The following is a 21,309-nucleotide window of genomic DNA, read 5'->3' as shown; positions in this document are numbered from 1 at the left end:
GCTGCAACGTGTCTGTCTATGCATATTATTGCAAATCTATGTCGCATCGTTTCGCCTGATGCTTGTTTTGGTTTATCAAACACAATTACGATACATAAATGAGAAGTTCTAGCTTTTGATTGGATGAAAGACCAGTTAAAAGTTAAGCTTCGAGAAAATCAAGAAAATTGTAATTTTGTGGAAAATGCAATTTCCCTCGATTTCCGCAAGTTTTATTGTCCTCCATTTTAATCGAAACGAACATTAGGCAATGCAAAAATCCTTATTTCGCCTAAAATGCCGGACACAAATCTTATCACTTATCTCCCATAATTGTATCAAATAATTAGTTTGTCGAAACAAGGATTAGGCTAAGCGATGAAAACATCTCCAATTCTAATTCTTGATCAACTGGTTTCACTACTCTCGAGTTTCTAATTGTTCATATATTTTCAAACCTCATGAAAAGTGAACTAGACACTATGTCCGTACCAGCGGTTCCAGCTAGTTATGCCATTAAATATGTTTGAACACCCAAGTATGCTAATTAATTTATGTATTCACTCCACATTATCCAGTCATAATTGGCTTAGGGTAGATGAAATAGTATTTGTGGAAGATAATAGTCCTGAACGTTTCCATTAAAAGAGTCACATAACGATTTCGAACCAGGCCTGAGACACTCTGCCATCTATTTTTGTAATAAATGTTCCCTATGCACATACGTAATTTCAAAAAATAACAAAATAAACTGTTGTTATTTCCAAACTCAGAGTTTTATAATTTGTCTCGAACATTCCATTATCAAGTAACCAATATAATGATGAAGAATACATATTTGTTTCATGTTTTACATTGTTGCCAATTCTTCTGACTCAATTTATATTCTCTGTCACTATAATCTTCACTATATTGATTGCTTTATAATTGAATGTCCAAGATAAGTTAGAAAACTCTGATTTTGAAAATAGTAAAGGATCATCCTGATAGTTTTAAACGGATCGGATTATCATGTAATAATACTTATTGGAAATATTTGCAATTAATAAAATAAATTGTAATATAAACTTGCAACAAATAAAGTGTAAAACTCAAATCTAAAATACAAAGTTGAAAGCTAAATAATTGTTAAAGGGAAATCTAAAAATGCAAATCTGAAAGTAAAAATGCTAAACTGAAGCTAAGCAAAACTGAAGTCGAAAAGTACAAAAGTGAAAACTCAAACTGTAAAACTGAAAACTATAAATGCAAAAACAGAATATAAAAATACTAAACTGAAAATTATAAATGCAAACTGAAAATTAGAAACTGCAAAGCTGAAAACTAGAAACGCAAAATTGAAATCTAAAAATGCAAAACTAAAATCTAAAAATGCAAGAGGGAAATCTAAGAATGCAAAACTGAAATCTAAAAATGTAGAACTCTAAACAAAAAATGCAAAACTGAAAACTAAAAAATGCAAAACTAAACTAAAATGTAAAAATGTAAAACAGAAGTCTCAAAATTCAAAACTAAAATCTGAAAATATAGAACTCTAAATTAAAAATGCAAAACTGAAACCTTACAGTGCAATAACGAGAAAGTAAAAATGTGTAAGTAAAAGTTTAAGTTCAAATCAGATATCTCGCAAAGCTAAAATCTAAAAATGCAAAACGGAAATCTAATTATACAAAACTGAAAGCTGAAAATGTAAAACTGAAATCTAATGACACAAATCTGCAATCCAAAGATGCAAAACTGAATCTAAGGATGCAGAATGAAGTAAAATGCAATATTGAAAACTAAAGATACAAAAGTTGAAAGTAAAAGTACAATGGTGCAACATAAAAATAGAACAATGCAAGCCATAGATGTATAATCGTAAATTGAATCATAATGGAGTGAAAACCTTCAAATAACGTTGCAAGAATATTTTAACTTTATGTAATTATATCCATTAGTTCAATGGTTAGATTAATTTTGAAAAAGTTATTTTATGTTTATATTATTAAAATATAAATAAATTGATCTAAATGCAATAAATGTAATTCATGTTTTAAGTGCGATGATTCAATAAAGTAATGGATCAGTGATTAAAAATGCGTAAACACAGCTTAATACATAGTTGTTATTTCTGGTATTCATTCTAACGGGGTATCTTTAAATATACAAATAAAATTTTGAAATGGGTAGTCCTAACAATAAAAGTTCAGTATGTACCTTCCTCCATTTTGCAATCCTAATGTTTTCGACCTATCTTCATAATTAACTGCACAGTAAAATATCGTGTAGAAAATTAGATTCAAGTCAAATCTATGGTATTCAATACAAACGTTACAACTCCCTTCGAAAGTCTCTAGTTCTTCAGCTCCACACGAAGTCAAACCTTCTAAAGGATATATGTATTCTAATTACTATTACTGAGAAAGGTATTCTACTCGTAGTTACAATTTGATTACCTCTGTACTATTAGTGATACTTTTAGCTTGAGTTCATATGAATAAAACTATGTATTTTATGTTACACAAGGAAAATTGTAATTCATTTATATATCGTAAGGATATTGTCTGTAATATCTACAGTTTCAATTAATCTAGTACGCATAATTGAAACACATCAAACTCAGAAATGGGATATGTCGATATGAAGATTAACTGTAATTCGTTGGTACGTTATGCACGTTATATTAAGATATAATTATAATAATTTATCCATCGTAAATGATGATTCAAACACAGATAGAAATATCAAAGTACATAATGAAAACAGTAAGATACATCTGTCTCATTATAGGTTCACAATACCGATGTGCTTGCGAACGAAGTCTATGTGATTCAGCGGCAAAGGTTTTTATTTCTGTTGCAATGACAGTTTATAAAAGCAAACCAAAAATAGTTATTGTGACTTTGTGGCATCCATATACTTTGTACGTAATTTTTCTCATTTTTTTCTGATGTATTCTATTTATATACCTTCAATGCTTAATATAAGTATTTAATTGATCAAATCTTCATAAAGTAAAATATTTTCTATTACTACTTTCTCCAATGGTAAATTGGTAATCTACTCTCCAAAATAAGCATTCAAAGTAATGTTCAACATGATCTATAAAAAAATTAAACTATTATTGTGTTGTTGGAATCTAACTACTTTAGGGACAAGCAATATTATAGAAATGGTATATAGATTGCAAGATATTCATATATGATGTTTTGTACATCCATCCCTAATATGTGGATCTAAATTCTATTTTATTCATACCTTCGAAATCCTGTTAATAACTTCCATATTCTGTATAAACATTCCAACGAACAAAAACGATAATCTCTAATCGACCACAAGTTTCATCGTATAAAATAAAACAAGCGTTAAGATGAGTAATAATGTTATGCGCAGATAGGATTGCCAACTCTGGAAAATAAAAAAAACGGCACCCCTTCAAAATTACCTATGATATAGGTCCAAGTGTGAAGAATCTCGGTTCGGACCTATCCATGGAAAGGAAATCCATTTTTACCTGCGTTGTGACCAGAATCCAACAAAAAATACACTGTACAGAGTAGAGTTTCTGTAGGTAAAATGTCAAGTACACTATACTGTACATGGTTTTTCTCAAGTACGTTTTAACGCAAATAAAGATAATATGAGTGTTATTTGGCATATAACATTCAAAATTAGTCTCTTGCAATACACAAACAAGCAATTGTTTATTTTGATCATCCCTGTTTAATCAATAGAAACATAGTTTTAAAACACAAGGAAAGCACAATTTTCACAAAGCACAGACAGTGTCACATTAGTAGCTCAATGATTGACCAACAATTAGCAACACTGTCTATGCACAATCTTCAATGAACACCAAACACTGCAATTAAATGAACACAAATGCATTTGAGTGACTGTTGGGCGGTTTTTATTGTTAAAACAAATTGTTGAAAACTATGTACAGTATACTGTACCTTTTCCTTCAATGAGTGTAAAAAAAAACGTAAATTTTGCCACGGAGGAGGTTAATGTCTAATTTTAACACAAAGGCCTGGAACGTGAACCGACAATTAAAGCCACATAAACGTTTTCACAACAATGGACGCAGGTCTTCCGCGCTAATATAAAAACTGAAAAGAAAGTTCGTCATATCCTCAGTGTTGGATGAGGACATAAAGCACATAAACATACCCAAAAATATTACAAGACAAGACATTACAACACAACAAAAACAAATAAAATTATACTTACTGAAAGTTTTCTACTTTTAACACAAGTGCTATCATCTTCATTGCCTGAGTCATTAACTCTGCATCTTTTAGGATCTGATGGACTGGACAAAGAATTATCAATGGCAACACTGTCAATGGAACAATTCCTTCTTTTCGATGCATTAGTATTAGAATATTGAGATTTTCCCTTAAATGTGCCCAGTTTAGCCAACTTGCTCAAAACTGAAGGGAAAAAAATAAAGCAATAATAATAATAATAATAATAATAATAATAATAATAATAATAATAATAATAATAATAATAATAATAATAATAATAATAATAATAATAATAATATAAAAATATGCATTAAAGCAACGGACGCGGTATTATAAAAACTAAAATAAGTACTTACAATCTACAAATTTATGAAAGAACTGAAATACCGTTCACTTGGTCTATAATGAAATAAAATTCTTGCTAAGGAAAATTTCTTACGAGAGTTGTTTCAGAAGGTCAACTACATTCGTTGATGTTCTGGTGTTTCAACATCACCAACTTCATCATTATTACTTTCGACTAGAGATGAAAAAAAGCCGGCTTTTTTGAATAGATGTTTTTTCTACATAAAAAGTCGGCTTTTTCTGAAAAAAAACACGAGAATTTTGGAAATTTTGGCTTTTTTCATTTTCATGATTTTTCCATCTAAATAGCTTCCTTATAGTTTATTCTATAGTTAGATAAGAATTCCATGACCTAAATGCCATATTTCGCTCTGAAATTCACCATCAAGATGGATGGAGCACATGTTTTACAAATGAAAGCTAGCATGAAGAATGTAATATTTGAGGGCAATTTTAGAGGCTATTTAACTTTATTTTAACTTTTGAGTTGTCGACCTTTTGTTCTTCTCTAGATCATTTTAGTTTGTCATCCGTGTTTCATTTCTAAGAGCTTAGTACTCTAGCTTCTAGTGCAAAAGTTAAACTTATGTTTTTCTATATATCCGTCAAACCGTACAGTTCCACATTTCTGTTATACTGTAGCTGTGCAACGATTTAGCAATAATTTCCGGATACGACCTTGAATACTAATTTATACAAATAATCAGTAGAGGATTTAGAAAAGTACTTTGGGAGGGTTTCTCTGATTGTTTCGTTTTCTAAAATGTCCTAATTTTATTTGGGAGGTGCTTGAAGTTTATGAGTACAGGCATAACTAATATTTCGTTTCGTTTATATATTTAACGATAATCTTCCGGATACAACTTTGAAGATCATTTTATACTGAGAATCAGTGGCGGATTTAGAAAAGTATTTTGGGGGGGTTCTTACTTATGTTTAGTTTTTCTAAACATTCGTAATTTTTATCTGACGGGAGCTGAAAGTTTATGAGTAAAGGCATAACTAATAAATATTTCGTTTGTTTAGACATTCCGTAATTTTGGGGAATAGGCTTCAGTCCGAAAGACCGCTCCCCTAACCTTCGCAAAACCGTCACTGCTGGTAATAAGTAATAATAACGATTTAAAAACAATAAGAAAGGAAGTCGGCGAACTCACAGTACACGCACTATTTCTACTTCACAGATGGAATGAAGAAAAGCTTCGTCAGAATGGTCGAATGCTGGGTTGAATCCCGGACTTCCCCATAGAAGCGCAAAAGCTCCACTCAGTCATGTTTGTTGTGCAGTTTATTTATCTTAATTTAAATATATTCCGTAGCCCTTTTTTTGTTGGTTGGTTGGTGGGGGGAGAGTTCCGTAATGATATGAAGGGTGTGAGCCAAGAACATGGTAACCAAAAAATTTTCAATTGCTGAGTTATACAGCACCAGATAGACAGCAACGCATACCGCTTCGTTTAATCCTTCGTGTATAGTCTTATGTGAAAAATCAGCTTTCCGACTCTCAAAATGGATTGTGCAGGAGAAAATCTCTAATTTCTTAAAATAGTAAAATTGTGGGTTACCAGGTTCTTGCCTCACACCCTTCATATGTTGAATCCCTCTTGTTAAAAATTCAGAAAACTTGAGGATTGAGTAAACTGTGATGGTGGTTATATAAAACTGTAGAGTTTCAAGAATATACAGAACCAAAAGCTCTAGATGTGCAGCCTTTAAGTGTATCATATAAATCTAAGTATTTCTATTATGTTTTATTTTAATTTTATTTTGTCCCAAAAAGAGGGTATGGAATATTTTGAAGTAAAAATTCTACATAGTATTTTGCTAGTTATTTGTGTATTTTTAAAATAAGTATTTACTTTTAGGGTTGGCTGGTTTACACCAGTTTTTTTTTTCCTTTTTTAAATAAAAAAACTAGTTTAAACCAAAAAAAGAATAAAAAGATCCAAAAATGAGAATCATGTGAACTTCATGGTGACGTTTCCACACATCAAACCATCTGCATTAGTTTTATTTCCTTTTCACCTTTTAATCAAGGTGTCCCATGTTCAATTCTCGGTCGAACCACAACCCTTCTTTCATGCGTAAACAAAGTAGCGGTTCGGATGTCACTTGAAGCGAAAGTCTTCTCTTTGATAACTTAGGCATTACATAAAGATGTTAAGCCTGAACATACGAAACGAAACCAAATTGTATATTTCTGCATGTCTGAATGGCTATTGTTTTATAAAGAAGCCAAGGTTACTTAAATATATTGATAGAAATTAGCAAAATTTATCGATTGCCTACGTAGCTTCCAACATAAGCTTTGATTGGACTTTCAATGATATGTACGTACTAAATTTGTAATTTAATACCTCAGTTTTAGTGTACTGATTATGATACGTTGACCTTTAAATTTTACATGCAAAGCAATAACAGGATTTTTCCGTTATTCCTTTACATTTATAGTAATGACGGGATTTTCCCGATGGCTAGGGCGGGAGTTTCCCAATTTAAGAAATTTACTGACTGGACTTCTTTAAGCTGATGTGACCTCTTCCAGCATAACCCCGTTGTTGTATAATAATACCAAGGCGAAACAAACTTATTTCTATCAATATGTAATATAAATACATAAATCAAAATATCTAAACCCAAAATCCTGGTTTACACCAAAAAAACTAGTTTAAACTCCCCCCAAACAACGGGTTTTTGGCATTTTCAAAAACAACTATGGTTCTTGCCAAGCCTGCTTACTTTTGTATATAGGAGGTTAAGAAAATCTTATTATATACATTGGTTAATCCTTTGGAATTCATAATGTAAATACACTCATGCTCAAAAATTAAGGATAATTGCAGATTGTGGTACTACACAACGTGGCACTACATAAAACTGGCGCTAATAGCATAGGCACATAGTGAACACAACATACGAACAAACGAAACATATCGGTACCACGGTATTGGTGATATCTACGGTATCCACGGTATTGGTGATAAGTTGAGAAACACAGGTGCTACACAACGCCACTGTTCCCTACACATGTACTTCGACATCAATATGGAATATGATCACCATGCACACGTACACAGGCCGCACAACGGGTTGGCATACTCTGGATCAGGTGGTCGAGCAGCTGCTGGGGTATAGCCTCCCATTCTTGCACCAGTGCCTCTTAGAGTTTTGAGGTGTCCTAGGGGTTTGAAGACATGCAGCGATACGTCGACCGAGAGCATCCCAGACATGCTCAATGGGGTTTAGGTCTGGAGAAAAGGCAGACCACTCCATTCGCCTGATATCTTCTGTTTCACGGTACTCCTCCACGATGGCAGCTCGGTGGGGTCGTGCGTTATCATCCATCAGGAGAAAGGTAGGATTCACTGCACCCCTGAAAAGGAGAACATACTGATGCAAAATGACGTCCTGATACACCTGAACTGTTACAGTTCCTCTGTCAAAGACATGCAGGGGTGTACGTGAACCAATCATAAACCCACCCCATACCATCAAACCACTACCTCCATACAGGTCCCTTTCAAGGACATTATGGGGTTGGTATCTCGTTCCTGGTTCACACCAGATGATAACCCGGCAAAAATCACTGTTCAGACTATACCTGGACTCGTCCGTGAACAGAACCTGGGGCCACTGTTCCATTAATCATGTACTGTGTTCTTCATACCAGGCTTTACGGTCTCTCCTGTAAACAGGGGTCAGTGGAATGCACCTTGCAGGTCTCCGGGCGAATAAACCATGTCTGTTCAGTCGTCTGTAGACTGTGTGTCGGGAGACAACTGTTCCATTGGCTGTGGCAAGGTCCCGAGCAAGGCTACCTGCTGTACTCCGTGGCCGTCTGCGGGCACTGATGGTGAGATATCGGTCTTCTTGTGGTGTTATACACTGTGGACGTCCCGTACTGTAGCGCCTGGACACGTTTCCTGTTTGCTGGAATCGTTGCCATAATCTTGAGATCACACTTTGTGGAACACGTAGGGCCCGTGCTACGACCTGCTGTGTATGACCAGCCTCCAGTCGCCCTATTATTCTACCCCTCATAACGTCATCAATATGTGTTCTTTGAGCCATTTTAAACACACTGTCATCATTAGCATGTCTGACAACATCTGCACACTTACACGCTGCATCGTACTCTGACATGCACCAACACACCTCTGCGTATCTGGACTGCTGCTTGCGCCACCGTGCGACGACCGCACCGCATGCACCGCACCGAATGGTCAAATGCACCGCATGGTCATACCCCGAGGTGATTCCGAACCGAAAACCGCCCACCAGAGCGTTGTTTCACCATGTATCCGCATTATCCTTAATTTATGAGCACGAGTGTATGTTGAGAAGTAAAATTGTTTGAAATACCTTTTCGAAATTCATGGTTTATTTTCGAGATTTTATATTAGCTATTATCGGCACCAACCACTAATTAAATTACTTTTGAGAGAAGCGAAACAAAGTCTGCTTTATGAATTTAAAGCAGAATTTTGAAAAAAGCCCAAAATTTCCCAAGCAAAAAAGCGAAGCAGGAAAAAACCGAGTTTTTTTTAAAAAAAGCTATTTTTTCCGAGCCCTTGCATCTCTATTTCTTAACTCCAAGGTGTTCACAAAGAAAGAATTGTTAATTCCTATATATTTCCTTGGAGTGGGATTTTAACTCCTAGGCTCTTTCTAAGAAAAAATGCTTAACTCCTGGGTACTCGTAAGTCTTAAGTTCTAAATGCTTGCTAGAATATTGACTTCTACCAAATTTGAGGTCCTTATTAAGGAACGATATTTCATGGTCATCAGTTTCCAACCTGAAGTGGCGTACCCTTCCGGGAGTCCCTTAAAAGTGGAGCACATGGAGACTCAACAAAATAGATAGGAAGCATATATCCCCAGTAATACACTAAAAGTATTATCAAAGTTGTCGATACATACCTTAATATGGATGAGGTTTTAAAAGATATTAAAAGTGATTTTCCAATTATGTTTGCCCATAAAATATTTCCTCACGATTCATTAAAAGTAAACAACCCTCTGGATTGGTGGTTCGAATTTTCGACTCACAAATTCAACCAAAGGATGTTAAAAATTCATTATTTATCTTTACTGGTAGACCAGAGATTTGTCAATGCAGCTATATGTGTTGGAGATAGGTACGGACACATAGCTGGTTTTATAAGCTAAAATATAAAATGTCTAAAACAAATATATCTCTAATCACAAAGATACAACTTGTAACAGTGCTTCCAAGTGTGTGCAGGACTTCATGAGGAAAGAAAAGACAAACAGATAATGTAAACGTTGGCAGTGCAACGTATGTATATATGCAATTGAAACGAACATTACGGTGGGTGTACTTCACAAATCACACCACAAAAAAGCCGGGTTTTTTTTAGAAAAGCAAAGAAATTATGTATTGTATATGCAAAAGAAAATCCCAAAATATCTTCCACAACAAGTATCAACTAGGCCTACTGATAGAATATCATGTACGCAATCAAAAAACCATCATTGCCTTACAATTAAACACACCTCTAGAGAAAAAGAGGAGGGAACTGGATTATTAAGCAGGAACTTAGGTATTTAGTACTTTCCTCTAGAAAAATCAACTAATCCAAGTATTTAATCCTGAAAAATCATCTCAACCAAACATTAAGGGTTACAATTCACTCCAGTTTGAAACATCACAACAAAAGCAAAAATAAATTAGATACTGGAATAAATACAGTCAAGACATCCAAAAATAAATTGTCGTTTTTGCAAAAACAATATGATAATTTCAGTAATAATAAAAACTATAAATAAGAAGATTTCTCTTTTTCACAAAAAAATAATCAATACTTCAGCAGATAAAACATTTGGTGTAACTAATGTAACAAATGCAACAAAACACACATATAACTTTCAATAGTTATCTCCTAAATACGCGCAACGGTAAAAATTCTTAGCAGCAGTAATGACGTCACAGAATTTAGATCTATCACATACATTTTTGGCGAATATAGTTACCCTAATATACAACTATTAAAATCTCTCATAAACACCCGACAAGAAAACTAAACAATTTTGACAACTCTCCGTATAGCTTATTATATGTCAAGGTATATATAATAAGCTATACTTTCTTTATAAGTTAATTATATTCTTTAATCCTGACGTAATCTTACAAGAAACTTGGACAATATTGAGTATTCCTTTACAGATCAAAAATTGCAATGTAATTTCCCAAAATGGAGAAGTTGGTTAAGGTGATATTACTATTTGTATTAAACACAATATATCTTCCAAAATTAACAACCTTCGTATAAATCGCTCGAATCGTAATATCATAATTTATGTCAATAACTATTAAAAACTCTTTTTTTTTTTTTTGTTAAATATTTACATTAAACCACATGTCGTATCAAATACAAAATTTTGAGAAAATAATTTCGTTTTAAACAATAACTTTGTTTATATAATTGGAGTCACTAATACGTAATAAATTATGGGAAAGTACAAGAGAAAATTACGTAGTTGCTTATCTTTTACACGCTTTAATAAATTCTCAATATATAGTAATAAACAACGGAACTCCGATAAGAATAGCAATGCATGGTAATAGTGTATCACACATAAGAAAGATTAAAAATTCTCTTTACATACATCTGAGTGCAATGTATATTTTGATCCGGGAAGAAGTGGTCATTAGCCTATTCTCTTTCCATCTCATGCAATAGACATTAACTCCACATTATAAAATATCCTTCAAAAGTCCTTAAATCTAAATTTTCAAATGTAACAACTAAAATATACTGTGATATTTATAGCAGGAAGCAACGGGTATAGCAGGATAAGACGATGAAAAGTGACCTTACATGGATTGCTGTGATATTTATAATAATGATACCGCATGTCCAAAGATAACTTTGGCCAGAAAATGAACTTCAAATTCCTTCGATTTCGAAGTTATTGTTGAAAATCCGACAATCAAAAATTGTTCATATCTCTTAAACGATTTAAGTTACGACGGTGAAACAAAATATGAATATACTTTGCTTGAAGGGCCTTACGGGAAAGAAGAAGCAATTTATTTCGCCTTTCAAATTTCTAGCGAAAAGCGCGTCGAAATTATTCGAATTCAAATGTTTTTGCTTTGTTTCAGTGACCACCTTCTGTTTTCCAGTATAGAAGCAGCACCAACCCACCTATAATATATTTTGACCATGGTTTGATAGTCGCGGTGCAACTTGCTGTAAAATGAGTAAATCCAAAGTCGGAGACGTCTGGAAGTTATGCAATCCGCGTTACGCCATAAATGTTTTGGCAGGCACGAATACTGTCAAAAGTCAAAGATGGTTGAGTTTGAATTTCTGACTCGTCATGAATGGCTCTATGTTGGCACTGTCGAATATTTACTCATCGTTGTTTTGAGAGTAGCATATAATCGGTTCAATAATGCATAGATGTAAGTATCTTATAGTATTGGACCATCCCATACTCTCGACCTCTTCCAATAAAAATATCTAGGTGCCTGTCTGTCATCAAGTATCTCATTCTATTTAGCTCTATATGAAATTGAAATATGTCTCATGTATGTTTCGTTTTATAACTAAACGAAAATTAAAGTTTTAGAGTTAATTACAATGTTTGGATATATCTCATAAAGCATATTGCGTACTATCATCTTGCTAGTCTTATAATGAGAAGGTTCATTAGGGAAAACCAGTAAAAATTTAATCTTAATCAGAGCCGGATTAACCCATCTGGAGGCCAGAGACTAGAAAAATATGTGTCCCCTGCTGACTTCGCCTAATACATTTCTGTAAAAGTACAGTAGGGTGAAGGATCTAAGGAAATTCGAGAAGAGTGAGCTTAGCAGTGTCGTCAAGTTTTTTGTGCTGTAAGACAAATCCTCTATGGAAATTCGTAAAACTTTGCAGGGTACTTTGGGGGAACACGCTCCTGGATATACACGAGTAGCGAAGGGGGTGAGGCGTTTTAAGGCTGGTCATCGTGAGACTGACGATGAACCTCGCTCAGGCAGGCCTTCAAGTGCAGTGTCCACGGAAAACATCGACAAAGTGCGTGACATGATCATGGAGGATAGGCGCATATCGACCAAAAACATTGCTGCGTGTGTGAGGATATCGCGTAAGCATGTGGAGGTCATAATAGCAGAATATTTGGACATGCGGAAGGTCAGTGCCAAATGGATCCCAAAATCTTGAGTTTTACGACCCACGGTAATGCCGGTTAGGCTAAAGGAGACGGTGATGATGAGAGATGAATGAAATGGTGAAATGAAGAAAGTGGGAGGAAACGGGAGAACACCGAGAAAACCCACGCACACGGTGTTTGTCCACCACAAAGTTTACTTGGCGGGAGCAGGGTTATGGATCCCAAAATGTTTGAATACTGACCAGAAGAAACACGGGTGCAGGTGTCACAGGAAATTTTGCAAAAGTTTCGAAACCCTGGTGAGTTCTTGCGCAGTCTGGAGCGGCATGGCAAAACAGCAATCCATGGAGTGGCGCCACAGTAGATCTCCTCAACCGAAGAAGTTCCGAAGCCAAAGGTCAGCTGGAAGGTGCTTGTATCTGTGTTTTGGGATAAGAACGGTTTCATCCTTATATAATATCCTTAAAATATCCAATGCTGGGGTTTATTCCAACTATTTGATTGAGCTGAAGGAGGCTCTGAAGAAAAACGTCGGGGAAAAGTGAGCAGTGGTGTTCAGTTTCTCCAGGACAATGCACCCTCCCACAAGGCCCATCAAACCATGCAATTGCTGGTGGATCTGGGCTTCACCTGTTTACCTCACCCACCCTAGTCACCTGATCTGGCCCCTCCGACTATCACCTCTTCCCACATCTCAAAAAACATCTCAAAGGCAAACATTTTCCATCCGATGAGGCACTCATTGCGGAGGTGGAGGGGTGGTTTGTACAGCAGGACAAGACCTTCTATTTGCAAGGGTTAGAAATGTTGCAACATCGTTTTGAAAAGTGTATTGAGCTTCGGAGGGAAAACGTTGTATTAAAATGGTTCTTTCAGGTAAATTCCTTCTTGGTGATTTTATGAACTTTCCAGCCTCCGCTTGTAGTTCTACATCAACCATACCATGCATTAGATGATATTATACCCAGGCATGTAGCCAGGATTTCGTAATGCGGAGGTCCATGACATGAAATATTGTGGTTATCACACGAGCGGCTCGATCGTCCTAAACTATTTTATTGGTAGCATATATATTGGTTCGTTTAGCCAGGATTTCTCAATCGGGGGTGGCGTGACATGAAACACTGTACTTATCACAGCAGAGGCTCAATCAATCTAAACTACTTTACTGGCAACATATATTGGTTTGTTAGGACAATAAAATGAGGATATGTTACTAAGTATTTTAATAATAAACTATGAAGAATTCTCGAGTAAAAGAATATAAACAAAAATTGAAAAAAATTTTACAATATCTACGTTCCTTCCTCTGTTCATTCAAATATAACAATTTTCCATTCATTACGACCTCAACTATTATAAAAAGTACTGTGCATATCCAATAATGTGTTGTAAAATATTTTACAGTATCTGCGTTCCCTTCTCTGTTGAATTAAATGTTAACAGAATTTACTTTCTACATAACTTTTTGTTTCTATTATTCCGCCAACTGGTACGTGTTCCAAATGACAAGTTAAAGGAGCAGCATAGAACTGTTTCTGAAATGACATGTTTGATACTGTAGAGAAGCGATGACGAGAAATTATGATTTAAAAAAATGTCCACGCTATTACAAAACAAGACTATCTTTTCGAAAGATTGAAATTTCCCTGACTAGTAGCAGAAATTCTGAGAATTTCGTAACTTTTCTAGAAAATTCAAATTTCCTGACTTTTCGAGGATATCCCGTTCATTCGCCATTTAAATTTACTACTCCTCCCCGCTTCCTCCACACAAAGCTCCTCATAAGAAACAATAACCAAACGCTTGCAATAGCTTTTTATTTTTAACGCTGATTCTTCTTTTTCTTGTTTGTTTTTGTTTCATCCTTCCTTATTTTTTCATTTCTTGTTTCGAAGGGGGCACTGGCCCCCTCGGACCCACCCCCTTGGCTACGTGCCTCTTAAATGGAGATGCAAGGGCTCGGAAAAAAACCGGCTTTTTTGGAAAAAAAAACGGTTTTTTCTGCTTTGCTTTTTTGCTTGGGAAATTTTGGGCTTTTTTGAAAATTTTGCTTTAAACTGATAAAGCAGACTTTGTTTCACTTCTCTACAACAAAAAAAACTCATTTTAATAGTGGTTGATGCAGATAATAATATGAAACCTCGAAAATAAACCATGAATTTCAAAAAGATTTTTTAAAATTCATAACATATTTACATTATGAATTCGAAAGGATTAACCAATATATGTAATAATATTTTAACCTCTTATATACAATAAGTACTTTAAAAATGGAACACAAATAACTAGCAAAATTGTATGTAGTATTTTTACTTCAAAATATCATACATCCTCTTCTTGAAACAAAATAAAGAAAAACATGAGAGAAATCTGCACATCAAGAGCTTCGTTTCGGGTGGTTCTGTACATTCTTGAAATTTTTCAGTTAAGTTTTAACTTTCATATACATTGTATCAATATTTCGAACAAATTTTTCACTGATTGATCACATACGTAATAATATGTTACCACCTATCAGGTGCTTGGGATCTGCAAAATCGATAAACCTCCAAATTCTGTAATGCACTGACTGCTCCTTAAGCTTGTTCAGAATCGGGAAAGTATCGAATTTTCTGTTCATGGATCATATACGTAAGAAACTGTTCATCTGAGCGTATGATTTCCTAGGCTGTAGAATATATAACCACCATCACGGTTTACCCAATGCTGAAAGTTTCTGAATTTTTAACAAGAAAATTCAACATATAGTTACGAAACTTTTCTTATATATAAAAAAGAAAAACTATGGAATACATTTAAAAAGAGTGGAAGAGTCAATCACTGTTCCAATTCACAAGAAAGACAAAATTGATTGTAATAATTATCGAAGCATTTCTCTTAACTGGAGATTATCAGTGTGAATTTAGTCGAAATCAACCAGATATTTACCATTCGACAAATGCTCGAAAAGAAATGGGCATATATTACCCAGTACATCAACTGTTTATTGATTTTAGAAAGGCTTACAACTCGGTAAGGAGGGGAACATTGTACAACATTTTTACAGAATTTGGAATACCCAAAAAGCTAGATTTGTTAAGTGTTTAAATTAATTCCAGAGTAAAGTCCGAGTAGAAAAATGCGAGCTTCCACGTCGAGATTGGCCTGAAACAAGAATATGCGTTATCGCCGTTATTATTCAGCTTTGTTCCGGAGTACGCTATAAGAAAAATCAAAGATAGAAACCAGGGCCTAGAGTTGAATGGTACTCACCAGGTTATGGTGTACGCTGATGTAAATCTGATAGAACGATCGAAAGAAATGCAGAGGCCTTATTAAACGCTTGCAGGGACATGAGTAAATGCAGAGAAATCCAAACACAAGGAAGTTACGGCAAATTATGAATGCGTTAAAATGTCAATTACTAATAATACTTTCGACACAGTGGATACTTTCAAATATCTTGGATCAGTATTACCAGACCAAAATCATGCCCACAAAGAAATTAAATGTCGATTAAAATCAGGAAATCCTTATTATTCAGTTCAAAATATTTTGTCGCCGCGAATTCTGTCAAGGAATTTAAAGTTTCAAATATATAAAATGATAATCATGCCTGTTACGCTTTATGGTTGTGAAAAATGGTCGCTTACGCTGAGGGAAGAACGCAGACTGAAATTATTTGAGAATAAAATTCTGAGACGAATATTTGGACCTAAGAGGAACGGGAATGGGGAATGGCGGAAACTTTTTAAGGAGGAACTACATAATTTATACGGTTTACCAAACATCGTCAGAGTCATCAAGTCTAGGGTCGTCAAGTCTAGGAAGCTCAGGTGAGCAGGTCATGCAGCCAGAATTAAAGAAAGTAGGAACGCTTTCAAAGTTTTAACTGGAAATCCAATCGGGAAACGTCCATTAGGAAAACCTAGGCCCAGATGGGAGGACAATATTAAGATGGATCTAGCAGAAATAGGAATACAGAGTAGAAATTGGATTTAATTGGATAAGGACAGAAGTCAATGGAGAGCTTTTGTGGCCATAGAGAAAGAGAGAGAGAGAATACATTCAAGTTAAGCACAACTGCACAACAAATATGAGTGAGTGGTTAGCTTTCGCGCTTCTATCATAAAGTCCGGGATTCAACCCCGCACTCGACCATTTTGACAAAAGTTTTTCTTAATTTCATCTGTGAATGTAGAGATAGTGCGTGTACTGTGAGTCCTGGCTGACTTACTTTCTAATCGTTTTAAAATCTTTGTTATTACTAATTACCAGCAGTGATGGGTTTGCGAAGAGGTTTAGGGACGTCTTTCGGATTGAAGCCTCTACCCCGAAATTACGGAATTTCTAAAACAAACTAAATATTAGTTTTGCCTTTACTCATAAATTTCAAGCTGTCCTCAAATAAAAAATTAGGTATTTTTAGAAAACTAAGCATTAATAAGAAAAGCCCCTCCCAAAATACTTTTCTAAATCCGCCACTGATTATCAGTGTAAAATGGTCTTCAAGGTTGTATCTGGAAGATTATAGCTGAATATACAAACGAAACGAAATATTTGTTATGCCCGTACTCATAAACTTAAGCTCCTCTTAAATAAAAGTTAGATTTTAAAAAAAAAAAAAAAAAACATTATTCAGAAAAAATCCCTCCCAAATATTTTTCTGAATCCGATACTGATTATTTCTATCAAATGGTATTCAAGGTTGTGTTCGGAAGATTATTGTTAAATCATTGCACAGTTACAGTATAACGGAAATGTGGAAGTACGTTCTGACAGACATATTGAAAAACGTACGCTCTGATGGATATATTGAAAAACATAAGTTTAATTATGTGCTAGAAGCTAGAGTACTAAGCTCTAAGAAGTGAAACACGGATGAGTAAAATGAAATGATCTAGGGAATTAAAAATGTCGATAATTCAGAAGTTAAAATAAAGTTAAATAGCTTCTAAAATTGCCCTCAAATACTACGTACTTTATGTTTACTTTAATTCATAAACCATGTGCTCCATAAATCATGATGGTGAATTCCAGAGCGAAATATGGCATTCAGGTCATGGAATCTTATTTAACTTTAGAGTATACTCTAAGAAAGCTATTTAAACAGAAAAATCATGAAAATGAAAAAAGCCAAAATTTCCAAAATTCTCGTTTTTTTTCCAAAAAAGCCGGCTTTTTATGTGCAAAAAACCATCGATTCAAAAAAGCCGGCTTTTTTGCATCTCTACTCTTAAACCTAATGGAACTTTCCAAATATATAAAAAAGATTAGCCTATTACATAAATGTAATGAATAAAAGAAATGAGTACTTTAAAAATTTCTTTCCCTACCTTTTGTCCTAGCGAACTCCTCTATCATATCCTGCAAGTGGAGAGAACTGCTGACCACGCAAATGTATTTATAATAAACTATCTATTATTGTGGTCAAAAATTCTTCCCGACTCCACGAATACACAGTTTATAAACAAACGGAACTGGTTGGCATAAAAGGAGCATAACCTATTGTGCATCTACACAGTGAATTAATTTTTCTGCCGAACAGAGAGTGGATATTCTATAATTACATGAGAACACTTCTACTCAACAAGAAAATATGAATCGCGACTCTCATGCACTATATTCGATCTTTTTTTTTAAAAAAAAAAAAAAACTTATTTAAGCTAATTTATTTAAGACGGTGGATGTTACAAACGAAGAAATTTGTTTCATATTTTTGATCATATTTTATCTTATGATGATGATGGTATCTTGTATGATTCTTATTAGACAGCAGTTGAAATTTTGATCAGAGTTGAGGCGCCCGTCTACCTGCAGGCCTTGACCTACATTCCCCATAACCCCCTTAATCCAGCCCTGATCTTAATAGCTGTAGTGGTTATCGTAAAGTATGAATTTTTAACTTTACAAATAAATGTCATTTTCTCGATTTTCTCAAAAATTGCGCGTGAGGTTTCACACTCACCCATATTATTTTGTTAAGTTTGATTAAATATCTCAATTGGTCTCATCTTTGGACATTTTTTTCATTAAATGCTAATCATGTTATAGAATGATTCCAGTGTGTATGCTGAGTGTTTGCGGTAAAAAAAAAAAAAAAAAAAAAAAAAAAAAAAAAAAAGACTTTTTAAACAGTAACCTGAAAATACTACAAGACTGCAAAACAAAATTGAGGAAAAAGTGTGAAATAATATGAAATCTTAAAAGTGATTTATAACATCATAAAGTTAATCTTCGAAATTTACTAGCGTTCCTTTCCGCTGTGCCCCGCCTCCACATTATAAGCTGAGTGGGTCCGTTACTTACGTCACTGCATTACAGAGTGAGATGTTCCCCAGTAATTCGAACACTCAGTACAGTACTTCAATATTAGTCTATATTTAAATTTCTAACTAACTTATTTACGGTTAATGTATACAATTACAGAGCTGTGAGAAATCTAAGTATGTGTAACTTCTCATTTACAGACTAATAATCATGTCCCATCGATGTCTGTTATTCAAAGATTTCACAGTATATAATTATATTTGTAACACACTTACCAGTCTCCTTGTCGTCCTCCTTATCTATCAACGCGTCACCAATTGAGGCCTTCGGATCATATGGATGGTCTTGGATCTCTTCTTCTAGGAGGTTATCAACACGACGAACGTATGGATTATAATTATTAGTCCTATATTCGTCCTCTTCTTCAACTTCAGTATCTGTGTCATGAATTCTAATATAACTGTTCAAAATCTCCTACAAGAGAAGGGTATATTGACAGCGCAAATGTTCTGTACATACGATTCCGAGCAACACATTTGAAAAATTGACTTACTTAATATAACACAGTCGCTTGACTTTGGTATAACTGGATAAGAACGTTTCCACCAAACTAGAGGCCGGCATTTACCATTTCACTCACCCTACCAATGCAAACAACATTTCGTCTTCGCTACTCATCTTCACACTAAATTACATTTAACGATGTTCACATTAAAAGTTTCTCTCAAATACGCTTTCGATTACACTTACAATAAATAAATCTTCCTTTCCTCCTCAGATCAGCAATCTTTTGATTAGTTAGACACATTCATCCCAATCCTGAGTCACACTTTCCATTTCCGTGTAGTTTTTCTTCCTTAAATTTCTTCAACAAACTTAAATTTCTTTGTTTGCTGAAGAAGAGTATAGCTAGTCTTTTGCTAACGTGAATGAGATGATTTCGTCAAGTTTCCAACACATCATTTGATTTTGAGAAATCTGTTTTCAGGAGCGCATCTCTAAGGAAATGAAAAACAGATTATTAATTATTATCCTTGTATAATGCATTCAACAGCCATCGGACACAAATATTTGACTACTGAAAAACATTCTATCTCAAGTTGCATACATTAGCACACAAAAGATGTTTTCTGGTCCTTTTGAATTAATTTATCAGCATATGTCATCATGACTTCCCTTGTTGACAAACTTGCATTCCCCAGTTTTCACTACGGCGATCAGTCGAATGCTTCCTATCGAATTGATACATATATTATCTATTAACGACGTTTCCATCATAAACCTATTTTTCATTCCAAGTTAGCTGATAGGCAATCAAAACAAATTTCCGTAACTTCATCTCTTATTATTTCATTGCAAAATAGCAAAGCAAATTGCTGATCATGTCATAGAGGGATTATTTTAAAGATAGACGATGCTGCCAAATCTAAATTTCCATTTCTTCACTCTCCGTTTTACCCACTATCACCAATATTTAACGTTTGATCATTTTTAAAAGTTTTGACTACTAAACATATTGTATATTAAAGATTTTATTTTAGTCGTACTTTTAGATTGAATTCTTAGAAATAAGAATTTAATCGTCACGGAGTTAATTTTAATGATTCTTTCATTGAAGTATCGGAGAAGTTGTGAGGGGGCAAACCAATTATGTCAAGATTCTACTTTTCTTTCAAATTTCAAAGAAGGTATTATTCTGTAAAATTGATTATTCTGTAAGATTATATAGAGTATTGATCTGTGCAAAAAATACTATGTATTAAGGGTGTGCAAATATTATATATAGTGTTGCATGTAGCTTATACAGTATAACATAATAACATATACAATATATATAACATAATAACAAGGTTATCTTAAGTCATATTTTAACGTTTTCAGCGACATAAATGCATGCATATTTTCAGAGTTTATACCATAGATAGAGATCTGTGCGAATGAGGATATCCGCAACAACATAGCTTTTAGCGTACGAAGTTTTAGTTTGCTTTCGGATGGCGGATAAATTTACGGATACTTGTAAAAAAAAAAAAAAAAGACTATTGACGTCGCGACCAAGGGAAAGTTGCATTTCCCTGGATTTTCATTGATTTTTCTATTTCCTCTATTATAAATAAATACCTATTATAAATATTAAGTCCTAAAGTGATTGTATATGAGTTTCGATCGATTTATTCTTGTACCTGAAGATCATTTTACACCATTTCACTTTCACCTTCTAAAGAAAAACGCTCATGTCTTATGTCATCAGATAAAAAGATTTTTTTTTTTTTTTTGAAAAAGAAATGTTTGCTCCGAAATTAACTGACTGCAAGAATAACGTTTATGTATATTTAATTTTAGGACAATAAGG

At 34.2% G+C, this 21,309-nt stretch overlaps 1 protein-coding gene across 1 annotated transcript in view; it reads right to left on the bottom strand.

Moving 5' to 3' along the window:
- LOC145672601 (structural maintenance of chromosomes protein 6-like) overlaps positions 1–21,309 on the bottom strand; it is a 355,639-nt gene that overhangs the window by 274,532 nt on the left and 59,798 nt on the right. Inside the window, exons 4-5 of the mRNA XM_081741761.1 lie at positions 19,232–19,430; positions 4,195–4,397 (exon numbers count right to left, since the gene is read on the bottom strand). Of these exons, the coding sequence (XP_081597887.1) occupies positions 4,195–4,397; positions 19,232–19,430 (402 nt within the window). The remainder of the gene's footprint in view (positions 1–4,194; positions 4,398–19,231; positions 19,431–21,309) is intronic.

This window comes from Thermobia domestica, chromosome 16 (assembly GCF_964235325.1).
Source record: "Thermobia domestica chromosome 16, izTheDome1.hap1.1, whole genome shotgun sequence".
NCBI lineage: Eukaryota > Metazoa > Arthropoda > Insecta > Zygentoma > Lepismatidae > Thermobia > Thermobia domestica.
Note: the sequence above shows the minus strand (reverse complement) of the source record. Positions and strands in the feature narration are given on the sequence as shown.